Consider the following 17,498-nt stretch of genomic DNA (forward strand, 5'->3'; position numbering starts at 1 on the left):
GGATCTGTAAACTCAGATTCCTACAAGGGCTAGGCAGGTAATACTATATAGATGAAGTATGCTAATTATGTGTAACAATAGAGGTAAAGTAGGAAATGATGAGATCTTTGGGGAACTAATTTTGTGTGAAATCTGTGATTTTAAAAATTAGCAGCTAATTCAGATGATTTTAAAACATTGGAACTGTGCAGGCCAAATAAACATGTCTAAGTTTGGAATCAACCTTTAGGGGTCCTTTAATTTGCAACTTTTGGTAAAACATGAATTCATGATCTTTCTTCAAACCTGATCTTTCTCCTCGGTCTTTATTTTGCTTTCCATTTATTTGCATTTCTTTTATTCTAGTTTCAGCTTTTTTGCATGATATAAAAATGTAGCGTGGCGTGTTAATTCTTCCACAGTAGTTTTCTTTGGGCCAGAATTATTTACATAGTTTTATTTTTGGGTAGACATTCGTTCTTTTTTTCCACTCTTTTTTAAGGTAACCTTTTTATATAATAGTGAAAAATGTAAATATATTTTTGTAGCATTTTATTATGTTAACAATCTATAGTTCACCACCTTTTTTTTTTTTTTCAGTTGCACATAGGAAATGTTTATGAGGCTGGAAAATTGAATCTCTTAACAGTTATTCAGTTATTAAATGAAGTCTTGAAAGTAATGAAATATGAACATTGTCAGGCTAACCAAGCAAGACTGACAATAGACCTTCACTTCCTTGAAAAAGAGACCAAAGTTCAGAGAGAAAGATTGTCAGATCTGAAGCATATGAGGTACACTAGAAAGATCTTCTGTTATTTCTTTGGGGTAGGAGTAGGGTGGTTTTGATAATTTCTCAGCACAACTCTTGTTTAGTTAACAACTCAGTAGCTTTGGCAAACAAGTGTGAAAATTTTACTCGTACTCAAAAACCTTATGTCACCAACTTCTAGAGAGACACATGAAGTAGCAAGGAAAATTAATGTAGTTTTCTTTTGTCTGGAGTATATTATTTGCCCTGAGTGATAATTCTTTATCAAATAATTCTGACTCTTCTCTAGCTTTTCTTTTGTAGGGTCTACTAATAAAACCATGTTTTAGAAAAATTGTTTGTATTGAGCAGGGTGACTGGGAGGTATGGGTTCTCTTTAGAAATGGATAGAGAGTAGGAGTAGAATTTCAACTTGAGTTCAGAACCAGGAAAAAATTGTATGGGGTTGGCCAAAAAGTTCGTTTGCGTAACATCTTAGGGGAAAACCCGAACGAACTTTTTGGCCAACCCAATATTTTTAAAGATAAATGGAGTATAGATGTATGATTGCTATTTGGTGTTAAAAGGAAAGAAGGTATTTTAGATTCTGAACTCTCAATGGGAGAGTTTATGCAATTTAGGTGTGCTGAATTGGTTGAACTTACAGTTATACTTTCTGCCCTTTGTCTATGAGCTATATAGTATTCTTACTTCAACACTTTTTCTCAGTGCTTCTTTTTATATATTCATGTTTTGAATGAAGTTCTTTTTTATGCCGTTACAGGTATAAAATAAAAGAAGATCTCACAACTATAAGACATTCTATTGTTGAAAAACAAGAAGAATGGCATAAAAATTGGAAAGAATTTCTCGGCCTGTCTCCTTTCAGTCTAATTAAAGGTTGGACTCCAGTAAGTAATATTGACTTGACTTTTGGAGAGTAGTTAAATCTCTTGCAAACTCTTGATTTATCATGTTACAAATGACCTGGAAATGCTATATGTGTGTATGCTTGTCATCTTTGCATCTGAGCCTAAAGTACAAATATTTTGGTTTCTGTGATTTTTCTAAATACATATTAGAATGTTCTTTAAGCTGCTGTTGTGATATAGTTAATATTTTTAGATTCAGTGAATTGTATTAAAAAGAAAATGAGATCAGGGAGAAGCTGACGCTGAGGCTCAAGTCGCCTGTGGGGGCTGAGCCCGCTGTCTACCCGTGGCCGCTGCTGGTCTACGACAAACCCCACGATACTGCTCACGAAATCCTCGAGACCATCTGGCTCAAAGATTTGGAAAGAGATAGTTTAGCAGAAAAGGAACACGTGAAGGAGAAATGGAATCTCTTGCATGAATTTCTGCAGACAGAAATAAAGAATCAGTTATGTGACTTGGAAACCAAATTACATAAAGAAGAATTATCAGAGGAGGGCTACCTGGCTCAAGTCAAATCCCCCCCCTTTTTTTTGCGGTATGCGGGCCTCTCACTGTTGTGGCCTCTCCCGTTGCAGAGGATAGGCTCGGGACGCGCACGCTCAGCGGCCATGGCTCACGGGCCCAGTCGCTCTGCGGCATGTGGGATCTTCCTGGACTGGGGCAAGAACCTGCGTCCCCTGCATCAGCAGGCGGACTCTCAACCACTGCGCCACCAGGGAAGCCCCAAATCCCTTTTAAATAAAGATTTGTCCTTGGAGAACGGAGCTCATGCTTTCAGTCGGGAAGTGAATGGATGTCTAGAAAACGGGAGCCAGACAAATGGTGAGGACTGCAGAGTGGAAATAGCAGAGAAAAACAAGTCCCCCAGACGTGTTTCCAAACTTTGCATGCTCAGGAGAAGCAAGTCCGATGGAGAAACAAAATCTGAAGTCTCATGTAGCCCCAGGATTACAAGGCAAACTACTAGGCAGATCACCGTCACATCTCATTTCACAAGGGGCCCTGCCAAACGGAAGCCTGAGGAAGACCCTGAAAAAGCAAAATCAGATGATTCTGTCGATGAAGAAGAAAAAGACCAGGAGGAAAAGCGACGTAGAGTTATATCCAGAGAACAAGTTGCTGGACCGTTCCCTGCAGAAGAACCGGGAAGAGTAAGACCAGGAACACACATGGAAGAAGAAGAAAGAGATGATAAAGTAAAGCCTGGTCACCTCCAGGAAAAAAATAGACTCAGAAGTCAAACCGAAGGACTAGCACCTAAACAGAAATCTAAGGAGGAGCCAGACAGAGATGCGAGGCCCGGAGGAGCTCAGGCTGAAATGAATGAAGGAGAAGACAAAGATGAAAAGAGGCACAAAAGTGAACCCAAAGATCTAGCTAGCAAACGGAAACCAGAAGAAAAAGAACCTGAAAGAGTAAAACCACAAGTTTCTGATGAGAAAGATGAGGATGAAAAGGTAACGAACACACATGGTAAACACAACAGCTCGACATGGTGAAGTTCCCCGTCAGAACGAAGGGACCTGGACCGTATCCTCTGGGGGTCTGTGCACGCCCGGAGATGCAGAACATGAAGAACACTCAGTCCCCTGTGCAATCTTAACAGCTCTAGTCCACATGTCTCACCCCAAACCCAGGACACTAGACGTACTAGAGCAGGAAGCAAAAATATGGTAGGACTCCTCAGAATGGCTAAGGCTTTGACCAAAGACCAAGCCCCACAATCCCTATGAACACATTGAGAATTTAGTTTGTTGCAAAGCACTGCTCTGAGCTTCACAGCTATGGCGGGAGGCAGGGGGTGGGGTGGGGGGGAGTCTCCATGGGACACACCCCGGCTAGAAGTCCGAGTGGCATTTAATAAGTGACTCAAACAAGGACAATGTGCAGTCAGTCCCCTTTTAATACTCTGATCTCGGTGAAGAGCAAGTCTCACTTTGTTGCCAGTGCATCTCAAACCTTTCTGTGCAGTTGGTTCATCTTTCAACAAAGACAACAGGATTTAGGTCCAGAGTTTTTGGCCGGTAACAGTAAGGATTACATTAAAAAAAAAAAAAAAAAGAAATTGAGACATTCCGCTTTACTTTAAAGGTACTATTACATTTGAGGCAAAGTTGGAGGGCAAAGTAGCCCTCTTGTTCCTAATATCATACTCCTTAGTTTAAAAATAGTTACAGGATAATTTGTATGTTTGCTAATTCTTTCTTCGTTAGGGGAAAAAAAATCATCCATTCATAGATTTACTTAGTATTGTTACTGTGGTACTGAGTAAAGTGTGTATATTTCAAAATAAAAAATTCTGTGTTTTAAGGCTGTGGATCTTTTACCACCTATGTCTCCCCTTTCGTTTGATCCTGCCTCAGAAGAAGCATATGCGAAGAGTATTCTTTTGCAGTACCCTGCTTCACTTCCAGGTTGGTTATTTATTTTTTTCTCTTTTAAACTTCCCTGTCATTAATATTTCTCACTATGATAACAGTTCTTTTATAAACTTTCATGTTTTTTTCCCCAGTTACTTACTGTGGTGAAATGCACAAAGCATTTCAGTCATATGAGCCTCAGTTAACATGAGGCTTTTTGTGTCTCCTTTCTTTCAGTTGCACAGCTTTTTAGTTTGCACAATGTTTTCAAGCTTTATCCAAGTTGTAGCATGTATCGATACTTCATTACTTTGTTTGAATACATTCTGTTGTATGATTGAATCGAATTTTGTTGATCTTTTCGTCCTTTGATGGACATTTGGGTTATTTCCACCATTTGGCTATTATGAGTAATGCTGCTATAAATATTTGTTTACAAGTTTTGTGTAGAAACCCACAATTGTTTAACATGAAAGAATAGTACAGTAATTACCTGAATACTTAACTGTTGCTTGTTTCAACAGTTGAGATTTTTGCTTTAAATGTGTATGTTTGTTTGCTAAACCATGTAAGTCTGAGACCTTAACACTTCACTCTAAGTGTTTCAGCATGCATTCCCATGAAAATAAGGACTTTTTCCTCTTTAATTACCATATTGATATTACACCTAAAATTAATAATGATCTCATTCAGTTTCCTCAAATATCATACCATTATCACACCTAAAAAATTAATTTCTCTACAATATCTAATATCCATTTCATACTCAGTTTCACCAATTGCCTGGTACTTGTGTACAAGAAATTTTTATTGGGTTCAGTAAATGTAAGGTAGATAGGTGGATAAATGAATAAAAAATGTATGAATTATGTAGCCGATCTGGAGCAGGTAAATAAGTATAGGTCACAGTTGAGTTTAGGCAGGCCATCGGTCATGGCAGCAGTTAGCACAGGACTTAGGAAGAAAAAGGATGAACACAGCTAGGATAGGTGATTGGTTTGGGAGTCAGGTGTATGTGGGGAGGACACTAGTTGGGAAAGATCATAGACCAGAGAGCAAGGGTCAAGGATAGGCGCCAGCAGAAGAGTAGACACAAAAGACTGCATAGTTTGATGAATGAAAAAGATCTTCAGATACAGAGCATTGCTTATGATGATAGAATTACTTTGATAGTTCTTGGCATATTTGGTTGCCATTGTGTTCTCACTTCAGCTTGGAAAGGGCCTTTGTACTCTTGGCATACTTAGTTTAGGCCCTGTGAAACCATGAAATTGTTCTCACGTCCATTTGGAGATTTCTATGTTACCTTCAGAGTGAGGGAATATTTGTGTCTGTTTATGAAGTTTAGTTAGAAGTCCACATTTTAAAAGTGTTTGATAGGATCTTTGGGGGTAACCCTTTCCTTCAGACATTGCACAATTTGTATTCTTGGGATTCCTTTTTTTTTTCTTCCTCTAGAGCCTTGGTCTGGGCTGGGGAACCTCAACATTATTTTATACTTTTTGTAGTAAACCACTTTACTTTGCTTAAAGTAAAAGCTTTTTCCCTCCTATACCTTACATATTACATCTTTCTGGAAGTGATCTTTCTTTTCAGTAGTTTTAAAAAATTATATTTCAGCATTATTAAGTACAGGAATATTATAAATACCTGTTTACTGAACACTTGTCAAATCTTTGCAGTATTTGCTTTAGATTTTTTTTAAAGTACTAGTGTAGTTAACCCTTGAGTATCCACCCTTCCTTGAGTATTCTTTTTTTTTTAATTGCAGTATAGTTGATTTACAATATTATTTTAGTTTCAGGTGTGTAGAGCATAGTGATTTTTTTAAGATTATATTCCATTATAGGCTATTACATGATATTGGCTATAATTCCCTATGCTATACAATAAATCCTGTTGCTTATCTATGTTATGTATTAAAGTAGTTTGTTAATCTCATACTCCTTTGTCCCTTCCCCTGCTTCCTTCTCCCCTTTGGTAACTGTAAGTTTGCTCTGTGTGTCTGTGAGTCTGTTTCTGTTTCGTATATAAATTCATTTGTATTATTTTTTAGATTTCATATATAAGTGATATAGTATTTGTCTTTCTCTGTCTGACTTATTTCACTAAGCATAATATTCTCTAGGTCCATCCATGTTGCTGCAAATGGCAATATTTCATTCTTGTATGGCTGAGAAATATCCATTGTGTGTGTATGTGTGTGTATATATGCCACATCTTCTTAAGCCAGTAATCTGTTGATGGCACTTGGGTTGCTTCCATGTCTTGACTATTGTAAATAGTGCTGCCATGAACATTGGAGTGCATGTGATTTTTCAAATTAGAGTTTTCGTTTTTTCCGCCCATATACCCAGGAGTGGAATTGCTGGATCATTTATATTTTTAGATTTTTAAGGAACCTCCATACTGTTCTCCATAGTGGCTGCACCAGTTTACATTCCCCCCAACAGTGCAGGAGGGTTCCCTTTTCTCCACATCCTCTCCAGCATTTATTATTTGTAGAATTTTTTTTTTTTTTTTTTTTTTTTGCTGTACGCGGGCCTCTCACTGTTGTGGCCTCTCCCGTTGCGGAGCACAGGCTCCGGACGCACAGGCTCAGCGGCCATGGCTCACGGGCCCAGCCGCTCCGCGGCATATGGGATCCTCCCAGACCGGGGCACGAACCCGTATCCCCTGCATCGGCAGGCGGACTCTCAACCACTGCGCCACCAGGGAGGCCCTATTTGTAGAATTTTTAATGAGAGCCGTTCTAACAAGTGTGAGGTTGATACCTCATTGTGGTTTTGATTTGCATTTCTCTAATAATTAGTGATGTTGAGCATCTTTCCATGTGCCTGTTGGCTATCTGTATGTCTTCTTTGGAGAAATGTCTATTTAGATCGTCTGCCCGTTTTTTTTTTTTTTTTTTTTTTTTTTTTCCGGTACGCGGGCCTCTCACTGTTGTGGCCTCTCCCGTTGTGGAGCACAGGCTCCGGATGCGCAGACTCAGCGGCCACGGCTCACGGGCCCAGCCGCTCCGCGGCATATGGGATCCTCCCAGACCGGGGCACGAACCCGTATCCCCTGCATCGGCAGGCGGACTCTCAACCACTGTGCCACCAGGGAGGCCCTCTGCCCGTTTTTAAAAAAAATATTTTATTTATTTATTTGATTGCACCGGGTCTTAGTCGCGGCAGGCAGACTGCTTAGTTGCAGCTCACCGGCTCCTTAGCTGTGGCACGTGTGCTCCTTAGTTGTGGCTGGTGGGGTCCTTAGTTGCAGCTGGTGGGCTCCTTAGTTAGGGCTTGCGGGCTCCTTAGTTGTGGCATGTGAACTTTTAGTTGCGGCATGCATTGATTGGGTTTGTTTTTGCGATATTGATATGTATGAGCTGTTTGTATATTTTGGGTATTTAACCCCTTGGCCTTGACCGTTCATTCTACATTTGCAGAGGTAACCACTATCCTAAATCTTAAGTTTATTCTGATGTATGTTTATAAAAATAATTTTACTTTGGATCTAACCATATGTGTACTGTTCTGCTGTTCTTAAGTTTATAAATAAAATTTCTCTTATCCCCCAACATGTTCTTAGTAAATTTTTTTTTTTTTTTTTTTGTGGTACGTGGGCCTCTCACTGCTGTGGCCTCTCCCGTGTGGAGCACAGGCTCCGGATGCGCAGGCTCAGCCGCCATGGCTCACAGGCACAGCCGCTCCGCGGCATGTGGGATCTTCCTGAACCGGGGCACGAACCCGTGTCCCCTGCATCGGCAGGCAGACTCTCAACCACTGTGCCACCAGGGAAGCCCTGTAAATGTTTGTTTTTGAACCAGGATCCAAGGAGGGTTCACTCATTGTATATGGTTGTTTTGTCCTCTTACTGACTTTTATTCTACGATAATGCCCTACCCCTTAAGAAAAAGAAATGACATTGATAGAAATTCTTTTTAACAGTCATTGTGTGTGATTTACCAGTTCATTTACTGATTTTTTGGGCCAATATTACTTTTGTTCTATTCCTTCCTTTTGAGAGGTATATCTCGAAGTATATCTTTCACTTCTTTTAGTGACAGACCCTGAATAGTAAGATTTCTTAGTCTTTCTTTGAAAATGTCTTTATTTTTACTTATGAATGATAGTTTGGATTCAAGATCAACACTTATTTTTCCTTGGGACTTTAATAATATGATCTCATTGCTTTCTGCCTTCTTTTGTTTTTGAAACATTTGCTCTTGGTCTAATTGTCGTTCATTTGTAGGTAATTTTTGATCTCTGGTTGCTTTTAAGACTTATTTATTTTTGTATTATGCAGGTTCATTGAGCTGTGTCTAAATGTAGATTTGTTTTTATTTAGCCTGTTTGGAACTTGTGTGTGCTTATTCAGTGTGAAGGCTCGTATCTTTCTTCAATTCTGGAAAATTATTCACTAATATCTCTTGTAATATTACCCCCCTCTCTCATTCTTTTGGTCCTTTTCTTTTATACCTCATATTATTGGGACTTCTAATTCTGTCCCCCATATCTCATAACTTCTCATTCATATTTATAACCTCTTTGTAACTCTAGACCTGCATTCTGGGTATTTTCTTTGTATCTCTCTATGGTTCACTAATTATCTCTTTATTTATGTTTAATCTCCTTTTTGACCTGTCCATTTTAGTATTTAGTTTTCATGAATGTATTTTTTATTTGCTGCTTTTTTCAAAACTGCCCATTCTTTTTCGTGGTGTCATCTTCTTTCATTATGGCCCTTGTTGTTTCTTTTTTGTTGATCATTTTAAATATACTGATTTTTATCTTTATCAATTTTCCCAGTATCTCTTCATTTCAGGTACTTCTCCTGTATGCTCTGCCTGCTGATGTTCTATTGAAATATTAATATTAAAATATTTGAATGAAGTCTCAACTTCATTGGGTCCCCCACCTCTGGAGGAGTCCTGTGGGCCCAGGATTGCAGAAGGGTCTCTATAGAGTGGCCAGGAGTCCCAGGGATTTCTTTTGAACTAGACCAGTTAATGTCTTTGGTTTGGGATTCCTAAAACAAGTAGCCAGTATAATTATGGATTTCACACCTCCTTTTGAGTAGGCTAGGTTTTAGCTATCTTTCCTTCCTTTCTTCTATACTTTTTTTTCACCAAGGAGTCCAGGTAGACAGCAGGCTTTCTCTGTCCAGTTGGCAGAATTTTTATAATCCCTTTTCAGAGGCAGAGCAGTCTTTGCAGTGTCTTGTCTTACGGTGGCCTCTCAGATCCCAGCCTGAGAGGCCTGAGATGATGTTTCTTGTTACCATGTAGGCATTTAAATCTCCTGTGTTCAGCCCCTGGAGCCTGCCTCATTGAGCCCTTGTTTCTCAGTTTAAGTTTACCCTGCTTGTTGTGCTTTCCATCTTTGGTTCTGTCATGTGATGATTTTTATTCTTCTGGGCTTTCCTTTTTTCTTACATTTTATTTAGTAGTTGTAGTGTCTTTACGGTAGGAGTCAGTGTCTGCTTTAGTTTCGTTTGCTTTGTAGTGGTGAGTTTAGTTTGTTTTAACCTCCTAAATGCACTATTATGACTGTGCCCTCCTTTGCTATCTTTGCATCTTAAGTTTAGTTTTCATCATTTCTTGCATGTGATTGTGTTCTAACTAGCTACTCTGCCTCCAGTAGTCTATCTGTTCTATATTCCAAATGGCTATCAGTGATCTTCCTGTAATGTAAATATGATCCTTTTCATCTCTTGGTGTAATACCCACCAGTGGCTTTCTATCACCTATCACCTTTGGGAAAGAGAAAAAGGCTCTAGATGCTTTTTCACTTAGCAGCTTTTACCTTACAGACTTTCTTTCATACCAGAACAAATGTGCATGAACTCTGCCTACCACACCACCAGATGGTGTTTAAAGTTGTGCATCATCATTTTTATTTTTTAAAAATCTTTAAATTTAAAACATTTAAAAATTAAAGTATAGTTGATTTACAATGTTTCAGGTGTACAGCAAAGTGATTCAGTGATCTGAAACGGAACATATATATATACGTATACACACATATGTATATTCTTTTTCAATTCTTTAACATTATAGGTTATAACAAGATGTTGACTATATCATCATCATTTTAGTTAATGGTTGTCTACTAAGTTTGTGGTATAGTTGTATTTGTGCTTACTTTTGGAATGTTTTATAAATAACAGTAACTCCATCATAATTAGTAGGTTCAAAAGCATAGGGTATTGAGAATGTTATGAGGTGGCATTATGATGAATTAAAAGGAAAACTTTACATAGTATACACATTGGCTTCTTATACAGTAACACTTTGGACACATGTATAAATAGTGTTTCAGGGCCTCCCTGGTGGCGCAGTGGTTGAGAGTCCGCCTGCCGATGCAGGGGATACGGGTTCGTGCCCCAGTCTGGGAGGATCCCATATGCCGCGGAGCGGCTGGGCCCGTGAGCCATGGCCGCTGAGCCTGCGCGTCCGGAGCCTGTGCTCCGCAATGGGAGAGGCCACAACAGTGAGAGGCCCGCGTACCGCAAAAAAAAAAAAAAAAAATAGTGTTTCAGAAGCTAACATGTTGAAAAAAGAGGAGCTGCTGGAATATCAAATCCTTTGAAATACAGCCATGGCTTTTGTCATCAGTTTCATTGCCTATCATGCTTCCACTAGATACACCTTATGCTGTGGCACACGAAACATGCAACTTATTCTCTTAGTACTTTCATGGCTTCTTCATGTGTCCCACTCTGGGCCGGGTGCCTTTCTGCCTCCTTGCATTCTGTGCATACTTGTGTCATAATACTGTAGCAGTATACCATAATTCTGTATGTACTTGTTCATAGTCTTTCCTGTACTGACTCCTTGAAGACAGGTCTCCATTTTAAATTTCTTTTTCCCATTGTTAGTGCAGTAATGACACATAGTTATTAAATGATATGTTGAAGAATAAATACATAGGTTGACTGATGGTCATAGATGCTGGGCTAAAATATGCTAAGTACTATAACATTTGGGCTGGTTTATGTGGTAATTGCATTATCTGTGTACTTAAACATGAAGCATGGCTATATAATACTTGAGAATTATGGATTGTCCCTTTTTGGGAAACTTTGTGTGAGCTGTCCTTCTAGAAAAGCCTATTGTACATATTCTCCATCACTGTCATGCATACTACTTTATACTTAATAATTGAATAATTGTCTTTTCCTATTAACATTTATTTTATTTTTCTGTTTTCTTCTGTTTAGAAGTTGTAGAACTTCAAGAGATCTCTGAATATTAGAATGTACAAACATAATTAAAGAGTAATTAATTTTTCTATTCCTTTAGATACACATAAACAACATATCCAGGAAAATGATTGCAGAGGGGCAAGTGATATACTGGAAACTAAATGTGATCTAGCCAACAGGTAAAAGAAATTTGATTTTCATATTGATTTTTTTTCTCTTAATTTTAGTCCCATCTTCAGCCAGCTTTCAAGCTTCTCCACTGTGAGATAGCTCATAACTTTCTTCTCTTAACCAGACAGTGTTTTTCTACTGCGGATGCACGTTTTCAGGAAAGATTCAACATTTCTGATGCAAGGGCATTTTTTTCCTCTATGCTTATCTAAATGTTGGGACTCATGGGGATTATGTAATTTTTGAAGAAAAAGACATATGTGAAAATTATCTAATGCAAGTTTGGGAATTTTTGCCTTTTTGTGTCTGTGAACGTCTTTGAAATCACTTGTGGCTGTTGACTAAATCCAAGAGTTTAGGGACTTCTGAGATGATCTAGTTGGTAGTCTAGTTGGTAGTTTTCAGTCTGTGTTCTGCAGCGCCCTCTGGTGCTGTGGATGAATCAGATTTAACCTGTGACTGTTCCAGCCTTTCCCACTTCAACCTAAGCAGCCTACTCTTTTATCTGTACTATATATAGGGGCTTTATATGCCATTTGATAAAAAGAGTTCTGTACTTAAAAGAAATTTTTTTGGGAAGACTTCTGATTCAATCTAATCCCCAAATTTAGCATATGAAAAAACTGAACCTAGCTAGTTTGTTGTAACTAGGAGTATTCTTTATTTATTGTCTTTTTTCCTCTTTTATCCTATTTATCCCTTAAATAAACTGATGCCAGATTATAAAAGCAGAAATCTCTAAACTAAATGTGAATGTGTTTGTCCCTTATTGAAACTAAACATTATTAAGTAGCAGTCAAACACAGATATGCTAAATAGATTCCTTTATTATTTTGCTTTTTCTGATTAACCTTTGATTTAAATAGTTGATTTTCATTCAGCTTCCCCATGTTAATGAGGCACAGATAATGGAAACAAAATATTTAGGATAATTCTAAAAGAAAAATCTAAATTTTAAGTGACTTGAGGCTCCCTTCATTCTGTATACTCTTAATAAGTTATTAAGTTGAAATACCATAACTATTGTCAAAACTTAAATGTGAAATTATGCTATTGGCAGTTTCCTCTGCAAATTTTCTGGTTCATAGGAGGTCAGGACTACTTGTGGGAGAGTTTTATTTTTGTTCTTAGATCTGGGTGTGATGTTGATTTTCTGAGTACCTAAAGAAACAGAATGAAATCTGCAGTGAAAACCTTGTAAAGTGAAATTATAAAGTTATTGGGCTTGCTAATTTTACCCCCTTATCACAATTGTTCTTAAAGCATGCCTCTTAGAGGGAAATAGTTGGTGCTTCCCGATCTCAGTTATGTTTTTGGTCTGTCTTTCCTTGAGAGAGCAGATTAAATATTTTGATTTAAGGTCTCTTGCTGGACTAAAGATTGATGGAGTTAGTAGATTAATTTACAAATCTGATTTTATTTATGAACTCCATTCAACCTCAAGATTCTTTCTTGAAGTAGAATTTTGTACTAAGATGTACTATAAGAATTCTACAGGAGCCAGATGCTCAGCCCCTAAGAATTTAATTCAGATAGAATTCTCTTAATATAGGAAAAAGTTGTATTAAATAATTTTTTTGTTTGTTTGTTTGTTTGTTTTTGCGGTACGCGGGCCTCTCACTGCTGTGGCCTCTCCCGTTGCGGAGCACAGGCTCCGTACGCGCAGGCTCAGCAGCCATGGCTCATGGGCCCAGCCGCTCCACGGCATGTGGGATCCTCCCAGACCGGGGCACGAACCCGTGTCCCCTGCATCGGCAGGTGGACTCTCAACCACTGCGCCACCAGGGAAGCCCCTGTATTAAATAATTTTGACTTCCACATTTATCCTTTTCTAAGCTCTTGGATCTTTTAACTATCTTTTCATGCTTTATTTTACTTATAGGTTGGGATATTGAAAGGAGGTAGAGGAAGGCTTTTGGTGATGAGGGATAAACGCTTAATGGGAAATGAAAGATTATTACTGCCTAATAGGAGAACAGAAGAGAGGTAAAGAGTTGAGTTACTGGGATATGGAAGTAAACATGTTGCTCAGAATTCTTTACTATAAAAGGTATTTTGTAATAAAATGTTTCATGTGTAATGTGGATAGACTGCACTTAAAGAAATACCCTTTTTTTGGCATGTAGTTCAGCTGTTATACTAAATATTTTATTTGTAGTGGCATCATCTTACATCAATATCAGTGTAGTTAATTGGGAAATTCATATGTGGATATGGTTAATATAATTATGTAGTTAAAAAGCATGAGATGAATTTAGTTTTTAGAGTAAGTGTGTTGTTTGCCCTTTCACATGTGGTTTTCATTCACAAGTACTAAAATATAAGTAGTCTTCTCCATAAATCTCCTGGCTTGGTTTTGATCAGAGTGAGCTCATGGAGGCTGCACCATACTTACAATCAGAATTCAGTGATTGATGATGCCTTTGCTGTACCCTATGGGTACTACCTTTCTTTGCAGTGGTTTCTGGAAAGGAGGGTTCCATGATATTTCTAGTGGTGGTGATGCAGTTCTTCTAGACCTTTAACCTCTACAGTTTCTCCTTTACTACATTTCAGAGATAGGGCAGTATGATCTTGCATGCATTCCAAACAAACATCCTTAGTCTTAGAAATTGAATTCTAATCTCATTTTATTATTTCCTTTCTCTTTTTATTATTTCTCTGTTAACTGTAGACATATTATAACAATAACAACAAATGAAAATAAAAAATAATTAGCTACAATTTCGAATTTCCAATAAATCACTTGTCAGATTCTTTCCCAAGTTCTTTTTTAGACTTTATTTCCAATTCCAAAGTCTTGTATTCTAAAATACAAAAATTTCTCAACATTAACATAGCATAAATGCAGTTTTTTTAGAGTGTGTGTATATTTACTTAACATTATATTACCACTTAAAATAGCTTTTTAACGTTTCATTTATTTTTAGACTTTAGGTTTTCCTCAAAATTTTTGCTGCTATAAAAAGCATGTCTTTTTTCTTTTGGTAGTGCTTTTAGGGTTAATTTCCACAGTGGGATCAATACCCTTTTTATCTGGATTTCATGGGCCTCAGTTTTGGCCTGGCAAGTGGGTAGAGAGTATGGACTGAGCCAGGGCTGCTTTGAAGTTGACTTGAATTGAGATACTAACAAGGCTAATAGCATGTTGCCAATTCAGAAATGAGAGAGAGGAGGTATAGAATGTGGTTCCATTTTTCTCTATTACGAGACTCTGCAAGAATGATTCAGATAGAAAAATTTGGTGGCATCTATAGAACCTCATCTTCAAGTGACATTTAGTTATTGATCCATCGTGTGGCACTACCAAGCGCCAGGCACTGTGTTAGGACTTGGGAATAGCCTTTGGTAAGACATAGTCCTCATCCTCAAGGAGCTCACCAGTCTTTTGGTGGCATCTTAGTGGCATTGGTCCATAGTTTGCTGACCCTGCTTCAGAGGGCTTTCTGATCATTTTAACTTCAATTTTGGGGAAGAATGTGGATAAAATCACACTAGATAGTAATCATTAATCTTTTGCCTTAGATATCTAGATTATATCCTGTCGAGGCGAAGTTGAAACTTGAGCAATTTCAGTGATTTTGATTTATGTTTGGAAGGTAGATTTCAAGAAGGGCACATTTGAAAAAGTTTGAAAGGCATATTTGCTATTATATAAAATATTTGCAAAGTTGTTAATTTTGTACTTTTCTGTCTATGAACAGAAAGAAAAACACTGGCATGCTTGATGTTGAAGGTGGTTTCTGTGGTAATCCTGCCTCCATTTTACCTAGAATAGAAAAGCTTTTGGTCAGTGAGCAGACCCAATCCATGATTGAATTTGAAGGTACTTTCAAGATGAAGATAAATAAAGTTATCATTACTTTGAAGGCTTAAAAAATTTAATAACTAATTTTGTAATTATAGTGAAAAGATGCATAAAGTTTTCATGTTTACCAAAAGGGGCAAGAGAATCTAAGAGATTAAGGAATACTATGTGTGGAATGCCGCAAATTCAAATTGAATAACCTTATGACTTTACTGTAAGTGTAATGTATTTGCTATAGAAAATTCAGCATAAGAGAAATTGATTTTGGACCTGAAATACCAAAATAATCTTACAGTCTCGGCTACAGTGCTTCTGTGGTCTGAAGCCTGAGGACATTGTAATAATGTGATTCTAGTTAATTGAATTTGTTTCCTTATTTATTTTTATTTGTTTATTTTTGGCTGCATTGGATCTTCGTTGCTGCGCATGGGCTTTCTCTAGTTGCGGCGAGCGGAGGCTACTCTTTGTTGCGGTGTGCGGGCTTATTGCGGCAGCTTCTCTTGCTGCAGAGCATGGGCTCTAGGCGCAGGGGCTTCAGTAGTTGTGGCACTCGGGCTCAGTAGTTGTGGCTCACAGGCTCTAGAGCGCAGGCTCAGTAGTTGTGGCGCACGGGCTTGGTTGCTCTGCGGCATGTGGGATCTTCCCGGACCAGGGATCAAACCCGTGTCCCCTGCATTGGCAGACGGATTCTTAACCACTGCGCCACCAGGGAAGTCTCTAACTGAATTTGTTTTTACCTTGTACTCAAGTTTTGATTGTTCATCAAGTCATCCAACCCTTGTAAAAAATGCTGTTGACTTAAAATACATAGTGGGTAACGAAAATGTTTGTAATTTGGGAGGCTGATACACAAATTGGGCTGAAGTACTGCTCTAATTGTCACTATACTTCCCTAGAATAATAAACTGCCTTTTGATGACCGGGACGAATTGAGTGAAATCGTAACGGACAGATACGGGGCAGACAGTTTCCTTAGAGTATTCAAATACATCAAGTGAATGGAATTCTTTCTTACTCATAACTTGGATTTATTACTTTTTTTTCCTTTTAGCCCTGCTGCTTTCCTGTTGCAGCCCACTTCACCATCAGATAGAAACAGTGTTACACTACTTGAAAAGGTACATTTTAAAACAATTTAAAATTAATTCTGACCATACTCACATATGATAAAATATTCTTTACTTTTGTTGATATCCCAGTTAAATTTCTATTTTCACATTTCCTAGTATGTGCACATTATGTAACATTCCTGTTTACACATTAGTTATTACTTCTAAATGGGAATACTGGAGTTTTTAAACTGTGCCAGTGAACATTTAATTTTACAATAATGTTAACCTTTTATAGATTAACATTAATGAAGATCAGGTACAATTATTAACGTTTTAACATTACATGTCTGTCTTAGGACACGAAGTTGACGACTCCTAGAGAGAAAAATGAAACAGTTTCTAAGAAAACACCAGAATTTGAAGTGGGAGACTCTTCATCATCAAATATTGCAAAGAGTAGTGCATTTGGAGGGTCTCTGCCAGCTAAAAAAAGTGATCCATTCCAAAAAGAGCAAGATCATCTGGTAGAAGAGGTTAGAAAAAGATTGTATTCAGTATACTGAAATGTCATTTTCTAAATGGTGTTGGGGTTATAAGTGAAGTACAGTTAATTATTGATTAGGTGTAATTTGGGAAAGAGGTCACAGACAATAAAAACCATGGTTAAAGCAGAATTGGTCCTCCCCAAAAGTAGAAATAGATATAAAATAAACTTATTTAGTTAAGATTATATCCATGGTTTAGAACCCATGTCCCATTCTATAACTATCCAAAAGTACAAAAATAATACATGTATAATATGTTTGGAATTAACCATTACATAAGTTGTTGGATAAATACACCCAATGATTATACTTATTAAAATACTCTGTGAATGTTATCTGTTGCTTAGCTGAGCTTCCTCTTTTTTTGAATTTTAGAACAAAGACTATACAATATATTATCACTGAGTGAAGGTTTTGTCCTTCTGCTTTTTAAATATTTCAAAAGTGAATAAATACATGATTGTTTATGATCTTGGTTTTCTTAACCAGCTCTGTTCCTTAATACTTTTCTCTGGCAAGTGACCACGTAATACGACTATTGCTGAGTATTACAGAACTCGGTTTATACAAATGAAATGGTCAGGCCATTCTTTTTTTTTTTTGCGGTACGCGGGCCTCACACTGTTGTGGCCTCTCCCGTTGCGGAGCACAGGCTCCGGACGCGCAGGCTCAGCGGCCATGGCTCACGGGCCCAGCCGCTCCG

General features: G+C 37.9%; 1 protein-coding gene across 3 annotated transcripts in view; it reads left to right on the forward strand.

The window, feature by feature from the left end:
* Positions 1 to 17,498, forward strand: part of HAUS6 (HAUS augmin like complex subunit 6) — a 45,065-nt gene that overhangs the window by 20,521 nt on the left and 7,046 nt on the right. For all 3 annotated transcript variants that reach the window (XM_082623326.1, XM_082623327.1, XM_082623328.1), the window contains 6 exons: positions 580 to 773; positions 1,515 to 1,641; positions 3,977 to 4,079; positions 11,317 to 11,398; positions 16,250 to 16,316; positions 16,607 to 16,783. In XM_082623326.1, the coding sequence (XP_082479452.1) occupies positions 580 to 773; positions 1,515 to 1,641; positions 3,977 to 4,079; positions 11,317 to 11,398; positions 16,250 to 16,316; positions 16,607 to 16,783 (750 nt within the window). The remainder of the gene's footprint in view (positions 1 to 579; positions 774 to 1,514; positions 1,642 to 3,976; positions 4,080 to 11,316; positions 11,399 to 16,249; positions 16,317 to 16,606; positions 16,784 to 17,498) is intronic.

This window comes from Mesoplodon mirus (assembly GCF_964341445.2).
Source record: "Mesoplodon mirus genome assembly, chromosome: 1".
Classification (NCBI taxonomy): Eukaryota; Metazoa; Chordata; class Mammalia; order Artiodactyla; family Ziphiidae; genus Mesoplodon; species Mesoplodon mirus.